Here is a 20,960-nt window from a genome sequence, read left to right on the forward strand (position 1 = left end):
GTAAATGCGCCTCTGAGAGAGCTGACATCAAAATTCCGAGGGGAATCGGCATTTAATAATGCTGGCCTTGCAGCAGGATATGGCTTTTTAATGGTAACTCTGTCACTTACTGCCTCTGAGTCCTACTCTCCCTATCTTCAAAGTGAGGAACACTTATCCCAACTTTGCCATTATCGTCACGAGGATTGAAGAGACAGTGGCATCTAGAAAGTACTCCATGGGGGAGCCCGCCAGGCTATCTGTTGCTGTTAATAGCAAACGCGTTGCTCATTTACACCATGCCACAAACCCTGATCGGGCAGACTGTGGCCACCACAAGCACCATCGTCACAGAGCCCGGAAGTGCAGGAAGGAACAGTTTGGTAAAGTGGGCCAAGGGAGCAGAGTGAGGAACATGCTGACTAACGGTAAGGGTGAAAGATCTCCCACAATCCCGTGCAGCAAGCACTAGAAGCCCTGCCTTGATGTACACAAAGGGAAATGCAAAATGTACCCATGCATGGGCCTGTGTGCTCCGATACCTCAGTGAGTGTCCGCGGAACAGAAAAGATGCTTTTTGCATTTCTATGACCCTCACGTTGAGCCTACCCGAGGAGCCTGCCTACTGTTCATGACAGACTCATCCAATCCTGCTTCAGACAGGGGGTGCTGAAGTCTCCAAGGCTTCTCCCAATGCCTTCTGTGCGACTGAGCCCCTGACCTGCCTCACAGGTATGACATTCATAAACTATGGTGCCCCCTCACTCTGTGGATCCACATAACTGCCGCAGAATGCCATGAGATAGATAGATGATTCGACACAATGAGACTCTGTGTCTCACTGAAGAGGCACACTCTAAGTGAGCAGAGACTTCCATCAAGCCAATGTCACCTGGCATGCCTGTTGTCTAAAATACTGTGTCATACTGTGAAGTGGCCTCCATAGGCACGGGTGTTGCAGCACTTGGTCCCCAGTGCTGAGTGACAGGTTATGGAACTTTTAGAAGGTAGAGCTTTGCCACAGGAAGTAGCTCACTGAAGAGGGGCCTTGAGGCTTCATAGTCTGGCCCTATTTCCTCCCCTCCCCACTTCCCCACCCCTACCCTCCCCCCACCACACCACCCCACCCCACCCTCACATGATACAGTGTGACAGGCCAGCCAGAGGCTCTGGCTGCCAAGCCCCAACCATGATACACTGTATCCTTCCTGGGACTGTAAACCCAAATACGGCTCTTCTCTCTTGAGCTGTTCCGCGCCCAGCGTTTCCTCCCAGGAAGCAAGGCGATAAAGAACTCAGATAACTCCTGAATCTCCAAGTGCCTTTGCTGTCCCAGCTCTAGGGAAGGAAAGCCCCAAGTGGCCCTGCTCAGACCCACAGTGTGCCTCAAGGACGAAAGCAGGGTCTGTGCTGGGACCATCCAGATGCCAAAGCTAAGACAAGCACCGTTGCACGGCTGCCGCCTCTCTACTCCGACTAGAAAGGCACACTAGGCTCACCCTGTGTCCTCTCACCTGAAGGGGACATGCTCTACAAGCCACTGCTCCTTTAGAAAACGCTAGGGCTCTGTGTTCTCACCGCCCCATGCTGAGCCCAAGCTCCTTACGTAATGACTGCCCCCTGCGCATCCAAGTATGAATGACTGAGGAAGAACACAAGAACCGTGGGAGCGATCCGCATCTAACTCCAGCTCCGTGGTAGCTAATTGTATTTCCCAAAGAGCCACACGAAATTAAAGTTCCCTGCAAACCTGAGGCAAGCTACTAACAAAATGCACACTTGAATATTTGCTTATTGCTCCGTAGCTTACAAAATGCTCTCACACTCATGGCATCAACTGGCAACAGCCTGGGGAGGTAACCAGGTAAATGCCATTACAGATACTGTCAGACACAGTTTGCTCAAGAATCAAGCCAGAGTATAAACAAGTTTTTTTTTTCCTGGGTTGGTTTTTTGTTTGTTTGCTTTTGGGGTTTGTTTTGTTGTTTGTGTTGTTGTTTGTTTGTTTGTTTTCAATACAGGGTTTCTTTGTGTAGACTTACCTGTCCTGGACTCGATTTGTAGACCAGGCTGGCCTTGAGCTCACAGAGACCTGTCTGCCCCTGTCTCCCTGAGTGCTGGGATTATAGGTGTGTACTACTGGCTAGCTAGCCTTAAACTCACTACATAGCCAAAGATGACCTTGAACCTACAATCCTCCCATGTCCACTAACCAAGTGCTAGGATGGCAGGCATACAGCACCATACCTGGCTCATGGGATTCTGGGAATCAAAATGAGGGCTCATGCATGCACACCAACTGAGCTGCGTCACCAAAGCCCACAGCATAAAGATAAGTCCTCTCCCTATCCTGCCCTTCCTCATTCAAATGCTGCTGTGCGTGCTCCCCACTGGTAGTCAGCAGAGACCTCAAGGAAACATAGCCGTGGAGAAGATGCTCAGAAGGACCCCTCTTACCTTTCCCTGGGTAAGGAACTTTCTTAACCAGTCTCATCGCGCTGGCTATGGCAGCACACGTTTTGCTCAGCAGCCATGAGCAATCTTTCCAGGCCAGCTGCGTTTCATAATGTGGTCCATAAAAGATGTCCCGGCATGGCCTCCCTGAACCTGTGGCTGACCCTCTCTCAGCTCTGTCTTCGGCTTTGACACCCCCACCCCCCCAATACACACACACACACACTCCTGGTCCCTCTGAACAACCAGGCGCTTCGTGATGAAATGCTGTACCAGCTATCCTTTTTGCAAAGGTATCTCTGATTGCTTCCATTCCCGCTACCACGGTTGGCCTCCTTACTCTACCCCAGGCCTCCACTTAGATGACAGCAAATACCCAGTAAGAAGATGCCCTTCCAAACAGCAATCTGCAGCTTCAGGGTCCGGCTGTCAGAGCTGAGAGCATTCCCACAGAGAACCACTGCAGCACCGAATGGAATTATGCAACCTGGCACATTTTAACCTTCCACTTCCTGTCTCTGCACAGTGGCCCACTCAACTGGCCTGGGGCCTTGAGGTTCTGAAGGCTGCACACGACAGAAAGGGAGGGCCTGGGCTGACATGGTGGCACATGCCTTTAGTCCCAGCACTCCAGAGTCAGAGGCTGGTAGATCTCTATGAATTCAAAACCAGCCTGGTCTACAGAGTGATCTCAGGACAGCCAGGGAAGGTAGAGAGACCTTGCCTTAAAAGAGGAGAAGGAGGTGAAGGAAGGAAGGAAGGGAAGAAGGGAGGGAGAGAGGGAGGAAGGAAGGAAGGGAGGGAGGGAGGGAAGAAGGGAAGGAGGGAGAGAGGAAGGAAGGGAGGGAGGAAAGGAAGGAGGGAGGGAGGGAGGAAGGGAAGGAGGGAGGGAAGAAAGAAGGGAGGGAGGGAAGAAGGAAGGGAGGGAGGAAAGGAAGGAGGGAGGGAAGAAGGAAGGGAGGGAGGGAGGAAGGAAGGGAGAGAGGGAAGGAGGAAGGGAGGGAGGAAGGGAGGGAGGAAGGTAGACAGGGTCTGGGTTTGCGTCCTTTGAAGTGATAAGAGCAGGCGTTTTGTTTTACCGTTGAGGCCATACTCAGTACTTACTAATACTCAGGACACTGCAAAGCAGAGGCAAGAACAAGAGATGACTAATGTTCGGGGAAGAAAGGTGAATGTAGGGCTAGCTCCTAAGATAGCCATCCAATAAAAAGTACCCCAAAAGCCTGGCATGGGGAGACTTGATTCAGGCCAATGCCAACTGCAGAGAGGGTCCACCTATGGGAAGTCTTCAGGCAGGAAGCTCCAGCCAGCAGCAACCACCAGATCCACGCTAAGAGCATGACAAAGGGTGACTAGCCATTTAGGACAAGGTCCCAAACAGCGGCCAAGCATCCAAGACACAGAGTCCAATCCCTGGGCAGTGGACTGGCAGAATCCAGACACTGGTCTAGTTAGGGATTTTGTGCAAATGGAACAGTTGGAGAGGCCTGCCTGATGTGACGGGAGAAGGTATCTATCTGGTAAGGGCAGAAGGGAGGGCAAGGGTCATCACAGCCTAGAGCCAGAATGTTGCCAGGAGGGAGCTCTAGACCCAAACTCTAAAGATGGACCAAAGACGAAAGAGATAGAGGAAGGGTGGGAAAGGGATGCGTGGACACGGCTCAGTAATGCTAAGAGAAGTGGGTAAGAGCGCCAAGCGAACAACAGAGCTCAATAGAAAACAAGAGACGTGTGTCAGGTGAATGGCGGGACACAAAGGCAAACACAGGACCAGAACATGGTCCTTGTTTTCTCCTTAGAGAGCTGGAGGAGGTGTCTGAGCAGCCAGGGACAAGAGGAAGAAAAGACCCAGCAATAGCGAATGGCGTGGCAACTTCCCCTGTTTGCCATGAGAGGCATGCACAAGCCAGGCAGAAGAAGAGCTGTGCGCTTTGGCAGGCCTGAATCAGAAAGGCTTCTTATGACATGCCAGAGGGTTTGGACTTCGCCCAGGATGGAAACCATTGGAAACCGAGGGCATCCTTGTAACTATTTATTACCTGAGCACCTACTGTGTGCAGAGCAGTAATCGAGGTGATGGGGACTCAGTGGTGTGTAACAGCATGGTCTAGTGTTTTGTATTTAACTGTTAATTATTTCACTTCCTGAGGCCTGTTTGCTATCTCTTATGAGCAAACTAACCCGTACCCCAAATGTTGCTGTGTAACCTTGTCTCCACAATTATCCCTGATTGGCTAAATAAAAAGCCCATACACCTGGGCAGGGCAGAAATGAGAGTCGGAGCTAAGGTTCAAGGGCTTGGAGGACAGAAGGGAATGGCAGAGAGGTAGAGGAGAAAGAAGGAAGCAGAGATGTAAAGAGCCATGGGAGAGGTAAAGAGCCACGTAGGCAGGGAGGAGCAACTCCGACGATCGGCAAGGAGAGAGGCGGCCAGATGGACAGCATGGGCAAGTACTTATGCAACTGCGGAGGGGAAGTAGCCCAGATAGACATTATTAGAGCAATGAGATGTGGGGCTGACAGCCCAGACCAGACCAGCCTCAGGTGACACAAGGCTCATTTAAATACAGCAGGTATCTGTATCTTTTATTGATATGTGAGTGGGTTAATAATAACTGCCACAATAATTATAGTCATTTAATTTAAAAGAAAACACTATTAGCCATTTATATTTTCTACAACAGTGGTGAACAAGGCTGAGCATAATCCCGGAGCCTACATCCTGAGACCCTGAGACCCTGATTCTGCGCACATGGCTGATGCTGCAGGCTGTCCTTGGCCCCCTAGCAAAACCAGGACCAGGACTTTCTCTTTTCCATATTCTACAACAGTCTTCCTTACAAGCAGGTTTCTAGTAAGGTTCCTTAGAGAAATTCATATTCTTTGTGTTCAGAGTTTAGATTTTTTTTGTGTGTGTGGTGGTCTTTTTTGGATGAAAAGATTTTATTTTTGTCTTTTCATTGCTAAGGATTGAGTCTAGGGCCTTGCACATATCAAGCAAGTACAAGCTAAAACTTCAATCCTGTTCTCCCCGCCCCCTCCCCTCTCTGAGACAGGGTTTCTCTGTGTAGCTTTGGCTGTCCTGGACTCGCTTTGTAGACCAGGAACTCACAGAGATCCGCTTGCTTCTGGCTCCCTGAGTGCTGGGATTATAGGCGTGCGCCACCACACCCGGCTCCCTGTTTTCTCTTTTCTAAGGTTAGTAGACAAACAAAGCAATAACATGACCAAACTTTTATTTCTAATCTTCACTTCGGCAATGACGTGAGGATAGCTAGGTGAGGACAAACTAGAGACAACGGGTTAATGACTAGAGGCCTGTCACCATGGTGAGGCAGAAGATACTAGGGCCCACGCCAGAGAACACCTGGAGAGACAGAAGTAGCTTTAGCCTTTGGCAAGCCAACTCTTACACAGCCCACTCAGCCTTACTACTGTAAGCAGCTTCCTTCAAACCCTCCTTGCCTTGTTTTCATTCTAAAGTTCTATGGCATTTCCTTTCACCCCAGGACAGCCCAGTTTTCAAGGTCAAATGCAACAAAAGATGGCTGGTCAGCTCCACAGTGATCCTGGGCAAGATCTGGACCAGTCACACTTCTGCAGAGAGTCCTGGGACAAATGAGGTCATGGAGGCCTTAAATCAGTGCTGCTGAGAAAGCGAGCCAGAGACACCTTGGGTACAGACACTGATGGCTCCGGCTTCCTCAGCAGGAACTCACACTGTCTGGGCCTGGGTGGAAACTGGCTGCAGGTTACTGCGCCTCCAGGCTCCATTGCTTTCACCGGTTCTTATTCCGAGGAGCACTCACCATGAGATATAGGATTATGTCTATAGTCTCAAGCAGTTAAGCCAGAGGGTAGCTCTAACTCACCTACAACAAAGCCTGTATCTGTAACTCATAGTGGCTTGGACCCAATAATGGCACTCTTATATAGAACTTTACAGTGAGCATATATGTACCCTGATACATTTTATTTGCATCTTTCCAAAATCCTATGGGCAAAGTAAATACTATGGTTACTTTGCCCATGAGAAAACTAAGGCTGAGAAAGGCTTGAACAGGCACAAAGCTACGTAATTGATAGTTGTAGGGAAGAAAGTCCAACTTAGGCCTCGCCCCACATTCCAGACGCTGCGTGTCAGACCTCACTTCTGACTCCAGCCAGCGCAATGCTTTTTTTCCTGAGTTAATGTTGCAGCCTTTACTGAGGCTGTCCTGGTCCTAGCTCTCTTCCTTAGAAGACACTGTCCCAAGCTGAGAGAGGGATACCAGGTCTAAGACAGCCAGAAAGGAAGCTGTTGAGAAACAGGACAAGAATGAGTCTAAAAGGGGGTCGGGGTGTGAAAGCTAAGTTCAAGTCCCATTCCACCAACTACTTTGTGACTGTGAGTAAGTGTGACCTTTCTCTCAGGACCGCAGTTTCCTCAGCTCTAGAATGGCCATGGCCTTGCTACCATTCAGCACCAATGACGGCGTCTTGGAGCTCTCATTTCCAGAGAGCCACTAGACTGCACTAGATGAACCCACTACAGCATAAGGTCAGTTGGTCCCTTCTGCTGGCTTGAGCTTTAGCTCAGGCCTTGAGCTCCTCACTCCATAAAACAATTTGGTCTAACCAAAAAGCTCTAAGCCACCCACTATGAGCTCCTACTCTCGTTGGCACGTGCCTACCAACTATATACACTGTTCCCAGACTCGCCCTAATTATGCAAAGATAAACAGGACCATGCCTTTCCTCAAAGAACTCCTAGCTTAATTTAAGGATAGACATACTAATTACTGTATTATTAGTAAATATTACATTGCATAACTGGCATTGGCTTCATCTTTTATTTGTGAATTCTCAGTGCCTCGAATTCTACACGACCCAGTAGGATATGATCAACATTTCTGGAATAAATAAAACAAACCCTAAAGCAGGATCTCAAAGGATGCAGCTTGCCAGGGGTGCTCTCTTCCCTACCTCAGAGCTTCTGTCTTCCTGTCTCCCCCCCCCCCCCCCCCCTTTTTTTTTTTTTCCTGTCCCCTTTTCTTCTACTCCTAGGTTGAAAGAACGTCTCTCCTCCTTCCAGGAACTAACCCTCTCACAGTGATCTTCACTCTCATATCCATGGCGGCTGGGCTCCAAGGCCCCCTCCCTCACACACCTCTGTGCACAAGCTCTCTCTCCCTCTCACACCCTTGCTTTCAGCCTTCTGGCATCCCTTTGCTTCCCTGTGCTAACTAAGGCCAAGCCAGGCTTCCTAACAGGATGCTGGGCCTGTTCCTATCCGTCATCTCCTGCAAGGGGCGCACCCACCTGAAGCCTACATCCCCACCCACCATCACCCACCAGCTGCCATGAGCCTGTATCCCCACCATCACCAAATCTAGTGGCCTTTTTCTCCATCCTCAAGCTCCCTGAGCTCCCAGGCTCTGGGACACTGCTGTGACACTTTCCCCTCTCCTGTCAATACTCCGTCTGCTGGCTGCTGCTCTTCCTCTGCTTGCCTCCGAAATGCAAGCCCTTGCCAAGATTCCCCCGCTACTTACATTAGCTCCCTCGAGAACTACTTTAACGTCAAGACTTCCAATTCAGGAAGCCTTTCCAGGCACCAACCTCACCCCATCGCTGCAGCATCCAGAAAAACTACGGGGAGTGAAATGTCAGAAAAGGTTCCCTGGGACATGGGGTGGGACCAACGCATTTCATCCTCAGACTCTCCGTAGCCTTTGTCACCTTCTGCTTGTTCTGCTGTGAAGTTGACCCTACACTGCTAATCACTCACAAGCTCCCAAGACAAGAATTGCTCCACCCTGCTCCCTGCCTGCTAATGTGAACTTCAGAGACAGGCATGCCTAAGCAGCTGCTGGGTTAGGAAGAAAAGCCAAAAGATGTAAGCTCTTGGTGAACTCCGAAGTGCTAACAGACTATGAGCCTCTTCATCAGATGCCCCAGACTTGCCGAGCACAGCACAGGACAAAGCCTTTCGGTGCTGGCTCTGCAGGTCACTTCCTGGGGTTGAAGAGCGCAGCCTAGAGGAAAGGAGGGAGAAGGAGGAGCACACACCTCTAAACCCATTTCTTCCATTCATTTTTTCATCTGTTCAATCAGTAAACACCCACTGCTCCAGTTAGCTTTAACTGTGAGCCTGACACAGCCTAGAGTCGGGAAAGATGAAAAGCCTGGAATCAGGGACTGCCTAAATCAGATTGGCCTGCGGGCATGTCTGTGAGGAACTGCCCTCATGGAGAAGGGCCCAAGACGTTGGTGGCAGTAGTACCAACAGCGCCATCCCTAGGCAGGTGGGCCTGCGTTATGGATGTAAAGAAGTAAGCTGAGCACGAACCTGTATGAGTCAGCAAGTAGCAATCCTCCATGGTTTCTGCTGTACCTTCCTTGGTAACAGAAAACACTGTGGAAGAGCAAATAGTCCTGCCTTCGGGTGCCTGCCTTCAGTCCCTCACTTACTTCCCTCGGTGATAGATGTGGCCTGGAAGTGTAAGATGAAATAAGCCTCCCCTCCCGCCACCACCCACCCAAGTTGCTTGTGGTTGGAGAGCTTCTTCACAGCAACCGAAAGGAAACTAGGACACCTACCTCGAAGGTACCAGGGAGTATTCTAGATACTGAGGCTGCACCTTCCAACATGAAAGGCAAGGCCTTCGCGCTCCTAGACCTCCCATTCCAGTGAAAAGAGCAAGATGCAGAGGGTTGCTCCTTCCCTCCACCCCCTTATTCCCCCCTCCCTCTCTCCCTCCCCCCTCTCTCCCACATGGCTGTGCTGTCTGGTGGCTCTCTCTCCTGCATGCTCCCAGGAGCCGAGCCACACTACAGTGCCCGGGTGCTGGTTTCAAAAGAACATGCTTTGGGCGGTTGGTCCAGCCTCAGGGCCCTAAGAGGACTCTGAAGACCCTGCTCTGGGAATGATTCAGGGCTGCTGGTCCCCAGAGTCTAAGACCTCTGGTTCCCCAGGCAACGGCACTGATGCTTAGGGGTTCCTGCCAGAGAGCCACTCGGGGGATGCTTTTTTTCAGGTTGTGTTCAATTCTGTCGGAGCCCTCCGGACTCAGCTGATTGCTGGTGGTAGATTTCTGTGTTATTTAGGGCACTGAAGTCCCACAGTCTTGACACAAACTTAAATTTAGAAACGCATTAAATATAGGAAAGGAGGAAGGTCATTCAGGAAAGGCAGCCTTCTGGGAGAGCTGCAGGACAAAGACACCCTGGAAACTTCCAGGTTCATTAATGGGTTTTACACAGCATTCGAGTGGTGTTTCTCCTTCAGAAATAACACGGTGGAAAGCGTAGGGGACAGGCTCAATCCTCAGCTAACACGGCTGAGTGAGTGACTCGGCAAGCTAAAAATAGCTCCTTTCCCCACTGACAGACTTCACTCTGACCCTGTGCACAGGTTGATCCTCCGCGGCTTTGGCCCTGCAGCAAAATGAGGGCTGGTGGGACTTGAGGCTCACCGTGACCCCATCTCTGACCCAACTCTTTTTAATTCCACGGCTCCTGCTCCCATGGCTGGGTGTGCACACACGCCTCTGTGTGTGTATATACGTGTGTGTGTGTGTGTGCTGAGAGTCAGTGCTCCTCACCCAAACGTGGGCAGAATTTCAACCAGGAACATGACTCAGGGCTGTGACTGCGGGCTGAGCCCAGGCGAGCCCCCCAGAAATGCTGGCAATCGGCTCATTTGTCTTGGCTCTTCTCCTACCTCCTAGTGAGCCTCTTTGGGACCCGGCGTCCTTGCTTGTAAACGGAGATAATCACTCTTCTTGGGGCCTATTTCCCAGCACCATACTAGGATCAAACGAGACAATATATAAACGTCTTTGCTAACCACGCCAGGGAATGGGACGGGCTAGCAGAAGGAGGCTCAGGCACAGGAAGGCACAAGCAGTGTGGCACGCCTTAATTCAAGCCCCCCTCAGCATGCAGGGTCTTTGCTATATACCAACTCTCTTTTAAGACCCTGGCTCAAACAACAGTTCCTCTCTGCCAGTGTCCTCGGAATTCATCATCCGTCTTCACCACTTCCTCATGCCTATCTCGGCAACCCTCTTGACCCCGCACAGTGCCGTGCATACTCAGGTACCAGGAGGCTCTTTGAACACTAAGGCTTATGGGGTCAGCAAGGGAATAAAAAACAACACATCAAAGTCCAGAAAGAGGTAAATGTCATAGAGGCCCAGGTGAGGGGGGGGGGGAGGTAGGGCACTACACACAAAACTCCAGCAGAGGAAGGCTGGCCAGGAATCCAGAAGGGCAGGGGTCCCTGAGGTCTGCACCAGGGGTAGCAACAGGAGAGCCAAAGCCAAGCTGCAAGCTCTTGGTAGACCAGGAAGAGATGGGAGGCATCGGAGACCAGAGCGGGCGCCCTTCTAAAATCAGCCCTGGCAATAGGGCATCATCTGAGGTCCTTAGGCCTAACTAGACCAGAAACAAAGACAGAAGACAAAGCAAGCTGATGCGACACTGAAGCCCGGAACTTCTAAACGAACCAGCATTTGAGCCTATCAGGGTTGAGCTGCAGCTTGGGATCAGTGGCCTTGGCTTCGAAAGCGAGGAGCACCAGAAGCCAGAGTCGCCATGAGCTACAGCAGTATCACGGCCAAGAAAAAAAGATGAAAGAGACTCCTCAGATCTACAAAGCCTGTCAGAATCATCTGGACCAACCCACATCCTGGGAAACTAAGAGGCTTACCCAAATTCACAGTCAGGGAAGAGTCAGAACAAAACCCAACACTAAGCCCTAGCCTGGTTCTTATCCTAGGTCCCTGTTGGCAAGCCAGGTTATCAACTCCAGCTGCCTTGGAACTTCAGAGAGCCCTCAACGCACCCACTGAGTGAGCCCAGGCACTTCTCCCCAACTGTGAAATGGGGAGGGGGGGGTGCGGTGCGCCTTGGGGTGCAAGTCAGAGCCAGTGCCCATGGGAAATGTGCAACATCCCACTTGAGGCCTAGGAAGCAAAAGGCTGCTGTGATGGATGTGTGCTCTCAGTTATGTGCACACAAAGCCAATCACGTGTGCAGGCAGGTGAGTCCTAACCACCGCCCTGAGACCATGGGACAGAAGCAGAGTGTCAACGCTGATAGAGCAGGAGACATGCAGCCTTTGCCACTGTGGGGGGTGTTAAAGAGAGACCACCCAGGCTGCGATCTCAGGTGAACTCTGTCTCCAGATGAGACGTGGCTCACAGTGAAAGAAGCAAGACTTTCGGAGCATTAGAGACTTGCCACGTAGACCTTAGCGAGGTTCATCCAGGAAAGGGCACGTGTTAAAAGGGAAGCGAGTGCTGCTGGCACCTTGAGTCCTGGCCCACTTTTCCGTTCCTCTTTCTGAGCCTTGCACTCCTTATTCATAAAACTTTGACTGACGCGTGCACACAGGATCATTATGAAGGTGGGAGTGTGTCTCAAGCGTCCAGCACGCTGGCCCATAAGAGTCTCCAGCAGCTTTGCGTCCTTCTGTCTTCCTTGCACCCTGGGAAGGAAGGTTATACAGGAGTTCGGCTCCACCTGCCTTGGCTTTCTCTCCTGACGGGGCTCAGATTCTAGACCCGTCTCTGCAAGATGTCCTATGAAGCCTCCACACAGACAACTCAACTCACTCTCACCTTTGTTTATGTCTTGGATACAAAAGGTAATTTGTGGGAATTAAGGGCAGTGGCCAGCTGTGTGTGCCACACTCAGGTCCCTGAAGGTCAGGAATTGTCAGCTTCCTCCAGATGTCCCTACATCCCTACCCCATCCAAGCCCCTACCATGGTAGCACCTAGCTTAGTATGGCTTGGTCTTCTCCAAGGCAAATCTATCCAACACCTACAAGCTTATGATAGCCTCCCAGCCTATATCTTCCTGCGCCTCTGGAAAATACGAGCTAAAGAAGCCAGACACAGGCATCAGTGGGAGACAATGGCCAGCACAGTTTGCCAGCATATGGCAGCCTGGGGTCTGAACCTGAAGAGAGACCCTGGTGGTGTCTGGAACAGAGAAGGGGAGCTCCAAATGGAGCCACTCGAGAGGCGGTGGGGTGTGGATCTCAAGCCCAGTCCTCATCCTGCTCCTAAAAGTCACACCTGTTGGGCCTGGCAGTGCAGGCCTATAATCTTAGCTCTTTAAAAGGCCAAGGCAGAGGAGGATCATGAGTCCAAGGCCTGTCTGAGCCACAGAGCAAATTCAAGGCCAGCTTGGACAACTTAATAATAGCCTATCTCAAAATGAAAAGTAAACAAGAGGACTGGAGATGTAACTCGGCGGTAGAGCGCCTGCCTAGCGTGTACAAACACAGGGGCCTAGGTTCAACTCCAGTGCTTGCACCCAGTCAGCTCATAGCGCATTCACAGGGGACATGTCTGTACCATCTGTGTCCGCGGCAGTGTGACACAGTGGACCAATACAGGTCATTGAATGCTTCTTGCAGAAGGCAATGTAGCCAACAGTTACCACATTCCCCAACAACCTGCAGGGAACTATGCATGCTCTCCTCACCAACTGCCTGTGTGTTATGTAAGGTCTACCTTAGGGATTATGACCCGCATCTTGCCAGCAGAACCAGAGACAGAGGAACGGATGAGCCTCCTGTGGCGCTGCTACTTTGCCACCCAAAGTTTCAAATGACACGGGAAGGACAAGGAACGCTGACGGCTACTACACTGTGCAACTGAACACACCACGCAGAAGGGATTAAGTCCTCCATGCCTTTGTTCACTCACGAGCAGAGGCAAACAGAGGCTGAAGAAACACAGTAGACACCGTAAAGATGCCCGTGGCTGCTGCCCTTGAACTTCATCCCCAAGAGTCTAACTTAAAGAAGCAGTTCAGCAGGCTTCCACGGCTCAGTCCAACAGCAGTGATGCAAATAAATAAATAAAACAAAGGAGATTATCTGTCTAAAGAACGGTTTAGAGGGTCCCAAACTTTCTAGCCAGCAATGTTAGACAGCCCTTTAGAAACTTTTTTTTTTTTTTTTTGACGTTTATTTATTCTGTGTTTATTTGCATGGTCACATGTATTCAGAGCACATGAATGGCAGTTGGAGGACAACTTGAGGGAGTTACGTCTCTCCCTCCACTACATGGGTCCCAGGTGTCAAACTCGGTCAAGAGCCTCGGTGGCAGGCTTGACCTGCAGAGCCGTCTCCCTGCCTCTCTGTAGTCATCTCAAATGATCGTTTTAAGACCAAGTAGAAATGAAACAGCATTTGCAGTAAACAAAGGCTGAAACAAATCACAAATATTATCTCTGTGACCTTTTATGAGCGTGAACCAGTGCACATGCAAAAAGAATGTGCTTTCGTTAGGGTGGAGGGCTGAAAGCGAGCATGCTATTATTTCTCTCTCTCTCTCTCTCTCTCTCTCTCTCTCTCTCTCTCTCTCTCTGTGTGTGTGTGTGTGTGTGTGTGTGTGTGTGTGTGTGTGTGTTGCTACTTAATGCTGTACCAATCAAAGGGAGAGAGAATGGGAGAGCCGCAGCCTGCACGGAGGAAGGGCTCAGGAGAATGAGGGCTACAACATAAAGCAGAAGTGGAAGCATTCTACATGCCCGGAAGGAGTGGCCAGGTGACCCTGGGGAAGGGAAGCCCTCCAGGTGTGGAGGGGGTTGTAATCACCCTCTTACTAATTACATTAGTCTTAAAGCTTATTAACTTTTCTGACAGACTCTGGATGAAGACTGAATTCCTTCATTAAACTAACCCCAGTTCAGAGACCCAGTCCCTGATGCCCGGTCTTCTAAACCCCTTAGCCTTTCTTTAAATCAAACAAAAAAGACACCAATGAAGTAAACTTTCGTGACAGAAATACACACCCTGGGGAAAGTCAGATTCCTGCCCTCAATGCAGAACTTCAGGCCATTTCTAAGAAGCAAAGTAGCAAGTGGCCTACAACGTTTCCTTCACTAGAAAATACAGAGGTACAGAATACTTAGCTCAGTATTAAAGATTGGGTTACAGCCCCCACTCCAACATTATTACCTCAGTCAATTCAACTGTTAGCAGCCCCCATACGTTTTCCTCACATCCTCACTCCGTATGACTCTGTTCCAGCTGTTATGTCCTGAAAAGTCCTCCTTTCTCTTCCAAATGCTTAAGTCCCATCCGTCCTCAGTACCTCAAACCCATGGCATCCTCACAACCCAAGCCAACCTTTCTACCAGCTGAACTCAAGTGCTCACTCCCGCCAGTGGACCTGGGATACTGGACTCTGAACCTCCCTCAACGAGTCACACAGCCTGTCTTAAGGTAATGGACATGCAGCTACACAAGAACAAAGTTTTCTACCATAGTAAACCATCAACTTCTTACGAGAAGATCATAGCACCTGGCGCACAGTGGGCCCTCAGAAAAACACTTCGCTGCAAAACACGGAAAGCAGCACATGGCAGCAGCCGTAAGCCACCACTTACCTCCGTTGCCCCCGTAAGGCAATGCAGAGGCGCAGGCACGCTGCTCTGTGGCCGCCAGAAGGTGAGCGATGAATCTTGTTCTCTGCGTTTCTGACCTTCAGGAGGCTCCAACCTCCTTCCCAGCTGACCGTAGTCTGCTCGCCCCCAGGTGAACACCTTGCCAGTTTCTGCAAACAAACACGATAGAAATGAAGGTTGTGCCCTCCAGGAGTGCTCCTCAGGGGAAACTGTGACTGTCCACTTCCTTATGTTCCAACAAAGGACATGAGCAGTGGCCTGGGGGTGATGGCTCAGATTCTGAGCCACGTTAGTCTGAGGACCTGAGTTCAGAGCTCCAGAACCTGGGCAGTGCCAGACGAGGTAATTCACATCTGTAATCCCAGCTCTCCGGTGAAGAGGTGGGAGGCAGGGACAGGAGTATGCTACAGGCTGGGTGGCCTGGCATACCCAGCAGTAAATGGGATACTCTGTCTCAAACAAGGCAGAAGGCAAGGATCACCCAAGACTGTGACTGTTACACACACACACACACACACACACACACACACACACACACGACACACACGGACCCACACTCTCACAAACATGCATGTGTATGCATGTGTGTACACACGAAAAATTTTTTAAAGAAAAAGAAAATAAGAAAGCATGAGTCTTCATATATTCACATACACGGAGTTTGAGGTTCAGAGAGGCTACAAGACTCCCCAAGAACAAACAAGTAGAGAGGACCAGAGCCAGAATCAGTGGGGAGTCTCAATCCAATGACATTCTTGCATAGAGATGACATCACCATGCATAAACTCCAGCCATGCTGGTGGCTCACCCACTCTCTCCCAGACCCACTACCCTCTCCTGCTTTGCCCAGATGCCTGCTCTCAACTCTCCTCCCTTCTAGCCAAACCAGGGGCCTTGGACCCTGACTGAAAGCCATGCCTCACATCTCTTAGAGCCATTCCCCAACTCCATGCTGGCTTCTTGTTTGCCCCTCCTGGTACCATAAGGCGTCCTCCTTTACCCAAAGGAGCAATCCTAACAGTCCAAGGCAAGCGTGTCTGCGTGCTAGAAGAAAAGAGTGAGAGGAGAAAATTGTAAAAGAGCCATTTGGAGCCAGAAATGCATTCCGCTCCCCAGCACCGAGTGGGAAGCCAGCCAATGCTGCAGATGACAGAAGAAAATGAGGTTTGGAAAAGGAGCAATGGCCTTTCGCCGCCCCCCCCCCCATAAGCAAGATTTCACCAAATTCATTTCGTTCTACCAAATGCTGCCTTCGTTATCCCTACAGAATTGCAAAGTCTGACGAGGCATAGATTATTAACAGATTTTCTGCGGTAAATATGCATAACCATGTGCACCATGTAAATTCCTGATCTGTGTTTGTTTCAACAAAGAAAAACTCTGCTTAAGAAACAAAACACCAAGAAATGCATATTAAACCCAAGACAAAGCTACTATGTTTGGAATCAAAGCTTCATCTGGCCCCACAGGAAACATATGGCTTCCAGTGTCAGCTAAGAAACAGCCCAAGATGGTGGCAGAAATGTCAGAAGACCGCAGGCATATGGGGTTCCGCAGGAATATGTTTTCGGGTTTGGCCTGCTGGTACACACTAAGGCTGATGCACAGAAATCCTGACCTCCAGGCTTCCTAGGAGAGGGAACTGTGGTAGTTTGAATCGGAAAGGCCTTCACAGGCTCACATATTTGACTTCTTGGTCGCCAAGGGAGTGGCACTATTTATTAGGAGGCGTGGCTTTGTTGGAATAGGAAGTGTGTCACTAGGGGTGGGCTCTGGGGTTTCAGAAGCCCAAGCCAGGCTCCGTGTGTCTCTCTATTCCTGCTGTGTGCAATCCGGCTCCTTCTTCAGCACCATGCCTACCTGCGTGCCGCCACGCGCCCTGCCATGAGGGCGATGGACTAAACCTCCGACTGTGCGAGCCAGCCCCAGTTAAATGCTTTCCTTTATAAGAGTTGCCTTGGTCATGGTGTCTCTTCACAGCAACAGGACACGGACTAAGACAGGAACCAAGCCTGCACAGCCCACAGGGAACTTGGAATATTATGCAGTTGGGAATGGGGCCCTCAGAGCGCTGGTTCCTGCATGCTCACGTGCTGTTCCTTCCGCTGTGACTGCCAACTCCTAACCCAGCAAACTGCCACTCCAGCTGCCCTTCCTAACCGGGCAATTACAGCTCTACTGAGCCTAGTGCATGTACTGGTGCTCCTATGAACCCTGTGCTGAACCCTCAGCACTCCCAGAAAGGATGAAACTTAACACCTTTGTATTCTTCAACTGCCACGCTGCCATCCGACAGTTAGGAGAAGTGGCCTAATCAGGCATACCGCACCTCTCCAAGTGGCCCAGGCTGCTTCCGTTATGGCTCAAGTAGCTATAGGATGACCAAGTGCTCCTCCCTCACTTACTTGGATTAGCCTGAAAGTCGTCTGTGCCCAGGACACAAGGGACAGCAGACGTCGGTCAACTGTCCCTCCACCTAAGCTTGTCAGAATCTATAATCAGATAGCCTTAGCAGGAGAGGCCTGAAGATGAGCACTGGTGTGTGTGTGTGTGTGTGTGTGTGTGTGTGTGTGTGTGTGTGTGTGTGTGTACATATATTTTTTTTTTCAGGGTCTCCCACTGAACCTAGGGCTTGCCAATTTGGCTAGCCAGCAAGCTCCACGCATCCTCCAGTTTCTGCCAACCCAGCACTGGGATTACAGGCACACTCCCTTGGGCCTGGTCTTTTTTGTGTGGGGATCAAACTTGGGTGCTCATGCTTGCACAGCAAGCACCTTGCTGACTGAGCCACCTCCCTGCCTTGACCCCAGCCTCTTCCTCTTACAGGACTCCAGCACTCGTCCGCTGGGAAGAAGTCCCAAACTGAGTATCTACGGGACCACAGGAAGAACTGTATCCTCATAAGCGCACACTGAGTCCTTTCCGTCAAATCAAGTAAAAACATCTTAGAACTTCCCGCTATTGATTATTGATGTCTGAGACAAGCAAGACTGCCAGACTATGGTGCCATCACTATTCCATCCCCGATAGCGATGCCACCATTCCACTTACATAGCGCTTTCCACCTTCAAAGCACTTTACAAAGATTAACTAATTAATCTTCATGCTCTCTGGGGAAGCCACAGACGTTCTAGAAGAGACAAGGCCAGAAACCAGGCCAACCCAACAACATGTTCAGCCTCCAACCTCAAACCTAAGCCTAGTGCACCCTCCTCTGAGTCTGTTTAACTAAAAACACCGTTCACCAGGGGGCCCCATGAAGGAGGGGGCAGGCTCCTCTTTCAAAGGGACAATGAGGAACAGACTTCTAGGAAGAAAGCACTGTCCTAAGACACTATCCCAATGAAGCCTTGTGATGCCGACAGCAGTTACTAGGATAATTAAATGACTTGAGATGTCAAATGACTCCAAACAGCAGGTAATAGGATCAAGGTGTGAAACACCAGGTACCTGGTTCCTAGCACCCAAAGGAGCTAATGCTCTCCTGACTTCCAGAGGCACCTGCACAACATCACACACACACACACACACACACACACACACACACACACACACACACACACAAATCTTTTTTAAAAGATCTCTGTCTTCTGACCCCAAGTCTGATGATGTCTACAACAACGGCGCCCATGTGTGAGGAGGCCACGCCCTGCTCTGTGTGCTCCACGTCTTCTCCGCAACAGGACCGTCCCAGAAGCCCACATAGAACTCAGGACTCTAGATGCATTAAACATATAGGCTATGACTTTATGTCACCTGGAGTAAAAGAAAATAATCTACACACAAAAAAGAATTCATCGGTGCGCAGCAGATAGACGTGTCCCCTAAGCTGAAGTTCACTGTCAGATACAAGGAGAGTCAGATCACGGAGTTAACAAATGAGCCTTTTCCTTGGAGTAAAGAATTATGTATTACTGTGATTAAAAACTAGGTATATTACTGTCATCTAGAAAGTATAGGTATGTGTCTACAGATAAATGATAAATGAGAAGGAAGTGCCAAAACAGCTCAAAATGAAGTCAGCTAGTAAAACCGCGCTTAAAGGCATGGCCATGTAAGAATCAACATGGAAGAGACACAGAACCACAGCACTGAGAGACGTCTCAGCACACGGAGACCAGCAGGGCCTGAGCGGACAGGAAGTACTACAGAGATCATCCAGGGAGGACTCCATTCGAGCAGGAACTTGGAACTGTCTCTGGTGATGGGACAAATGCTATTTAAGGTGAACTTCTGGGTAAGAAAAGAGACGAGAGGATGAGGAGGATGTGATAGGAAGAAGAAAGAGATGAGCAGTGCCAAGAAATTAACAGGCACCACGTGGAGCAGGAGCATGAAGGAGGGTCCCAGGAGGCTCACCTGGCCGTAGGGAGAGGCCAGGTATGGGGTCTAGCTCTCACCACCCCAGTGGTCCCTAAACTCAGTTATCAGTAAGTCAGTTAGTGATAAGGTTTTTCAGCCAACATATGTACTTTCAATTACTTTATTAAAATGTACACTTTTGTTTCACCATTTATAAACTGAATGGCTATGTGTCCTTGCCTAAAAATATACAAGAGAGATATGCCCAGCACCGTGACTGACACCTGTAATTGCAGCTAGGAAGATTGGTCTAAGATCAAGGCAAGCTTTGGTGGACTAAGTAAGGAGTTCCAGGCTTGCATGAGCTACAGTGGGAGACCCTGTGTAGAATACACACACACACACACACACACACACACAGAGACACAGACACACACACACACACACACACACACACACACGTATAGAGAATAAAATTTATTCAAAAACTAGGAAACTTGAAAGAATGTAAGAAAACTAGAAAACAAGTGATGAGATTCACATCGCACCCTGATCCCTCATGCTCACTGTAGAGAGCACTGCAACCAGACATGGGCAGACTGTAGGCCTTAGGCAGGTGTCGAGCCTCCTGAAAGGAGTGCCTGGGGTGACAGTCCTCTGGCAAAGGACTGCCTGTGTCCTGAAAGACACTTGGCACCTAACACTCCAGTAGCACATACGGCACTCTGGGCACCGTTCCAAGCACAGCATCTCTGTATGCTGAGCGCACAGCGTTTGGTCCTCCACCCAGGCCTGAGCGGGAGGTGGGGATGTGTTGGTAGGGATGTGGTGCTGGGTCAAACCTGAGAAGGGTCGAGTGAAAAGATGCTTTTCAGCCTAGAAACAGAGCCTGGGGCACACCAGGGCCTCCGCAGGGTTGAAGCCATAGGGGAGAAAAGGAGAAGGAGAAAAGCTGTCAGGACTTGACCCCACGGTCCATGTAAAGGAGAGGGGGAAAGAGGAGGTAAACGCCACACGGAGATTCCAGCAGCTCATAGCTAGTAGGAGGTGGGGGAGCCATTAAAAGTAGAAGAGATGCATTGTCAAGTTATTTTACTGTCCCGGGACCTTTTGCAAACATTTTACCGCACAGTGAGATGCCCTTAAGAGGGAGAGAGATAACCGGGTACAAAGCTGGAGAGTGTGGGGCTGTGTGGTGACATGTGCCTTTTAACACCGGCTCTCGGGAGGCAAAGGCAGAGGAAGAGGCAGGCAGATCTATGCATTTGAGGCCAGCCTGGACTAGATAGTGAGTTCTAGACCAACGCAAACCAAAAATCTCAGAGGTGGAGAGCCCTCTGCAGGCAGGAGGGGGTGGTAAGGCTCAGCAGGCACGCCCCCACCCCACCCCTCCTCAGCCCTGTCTGGGCCCATGGTCGCAGGGACCTGCTATGGCTGCTTGCAGCTAGAAGCACTGCAACCCACCCAAGCTCCTCAGGAAAGCCACACTTCTTTCAGGCACAGAAAGACAGCTGAGAGGAGCACCTACATTTTCTTCACAGACCCAAAAAGCGAACAGACTATCATTGAGGACAACTTGACATTAGCCAAAAGGAAATCCGTGGCTCCAGACAGAGACGAGGCCTCCCAGCGTCTCTCTCCAGCTCTCCCAATTCAGATACCCCAGGAAGCTATGCAACCTTCCAGAGTGGACACACGAGAAAGTCACTGTCTGTCTGTGCATTTGTTCTGGTTGTAGCCAGCTGTTCACTGAGTGGGTTCACTGAGCCCTGGGAAGGCAAGGGTGGCTTTTTAAGACCCATCCGTTGCTCT

The 20,960-nt window shown here is 50.3% G+C and overlaps 1 protein-coding gene across 1 annotated transcript in view; it reads right to left on the reverse strand.

The window, feature by feature from the left end:
- Sergef (secretion regulating guanine nucleotide exchange factor) overlaps nt 1-20,960 on the reverse strand; it is a 212,949-nt gene that overhangs the window by 141,806 nt on the left and 50,183 nt on the right. The window contains 1 exon segment of the mRNA XM_051148598.1: nt 14,829-14,995. Within this exon segment, the coding sequence (XP_051004555.1) occupies nt 14,829-14,995 (167 nt within the window).

This window comes from Acomys russatus, chromosome 7 (assembly GCF_903995435.1).
Source record: "Acomys russatus chromosome 7, mAcoRus1.1, whole genome shotgun sequence".
NCBI classification, from domain to species: domain Eukaryota; kingdom Metazoa; phylum Chordata; class Mammalia; order Rodentia; family Muridae; genus Acomys; species Acomys russatus.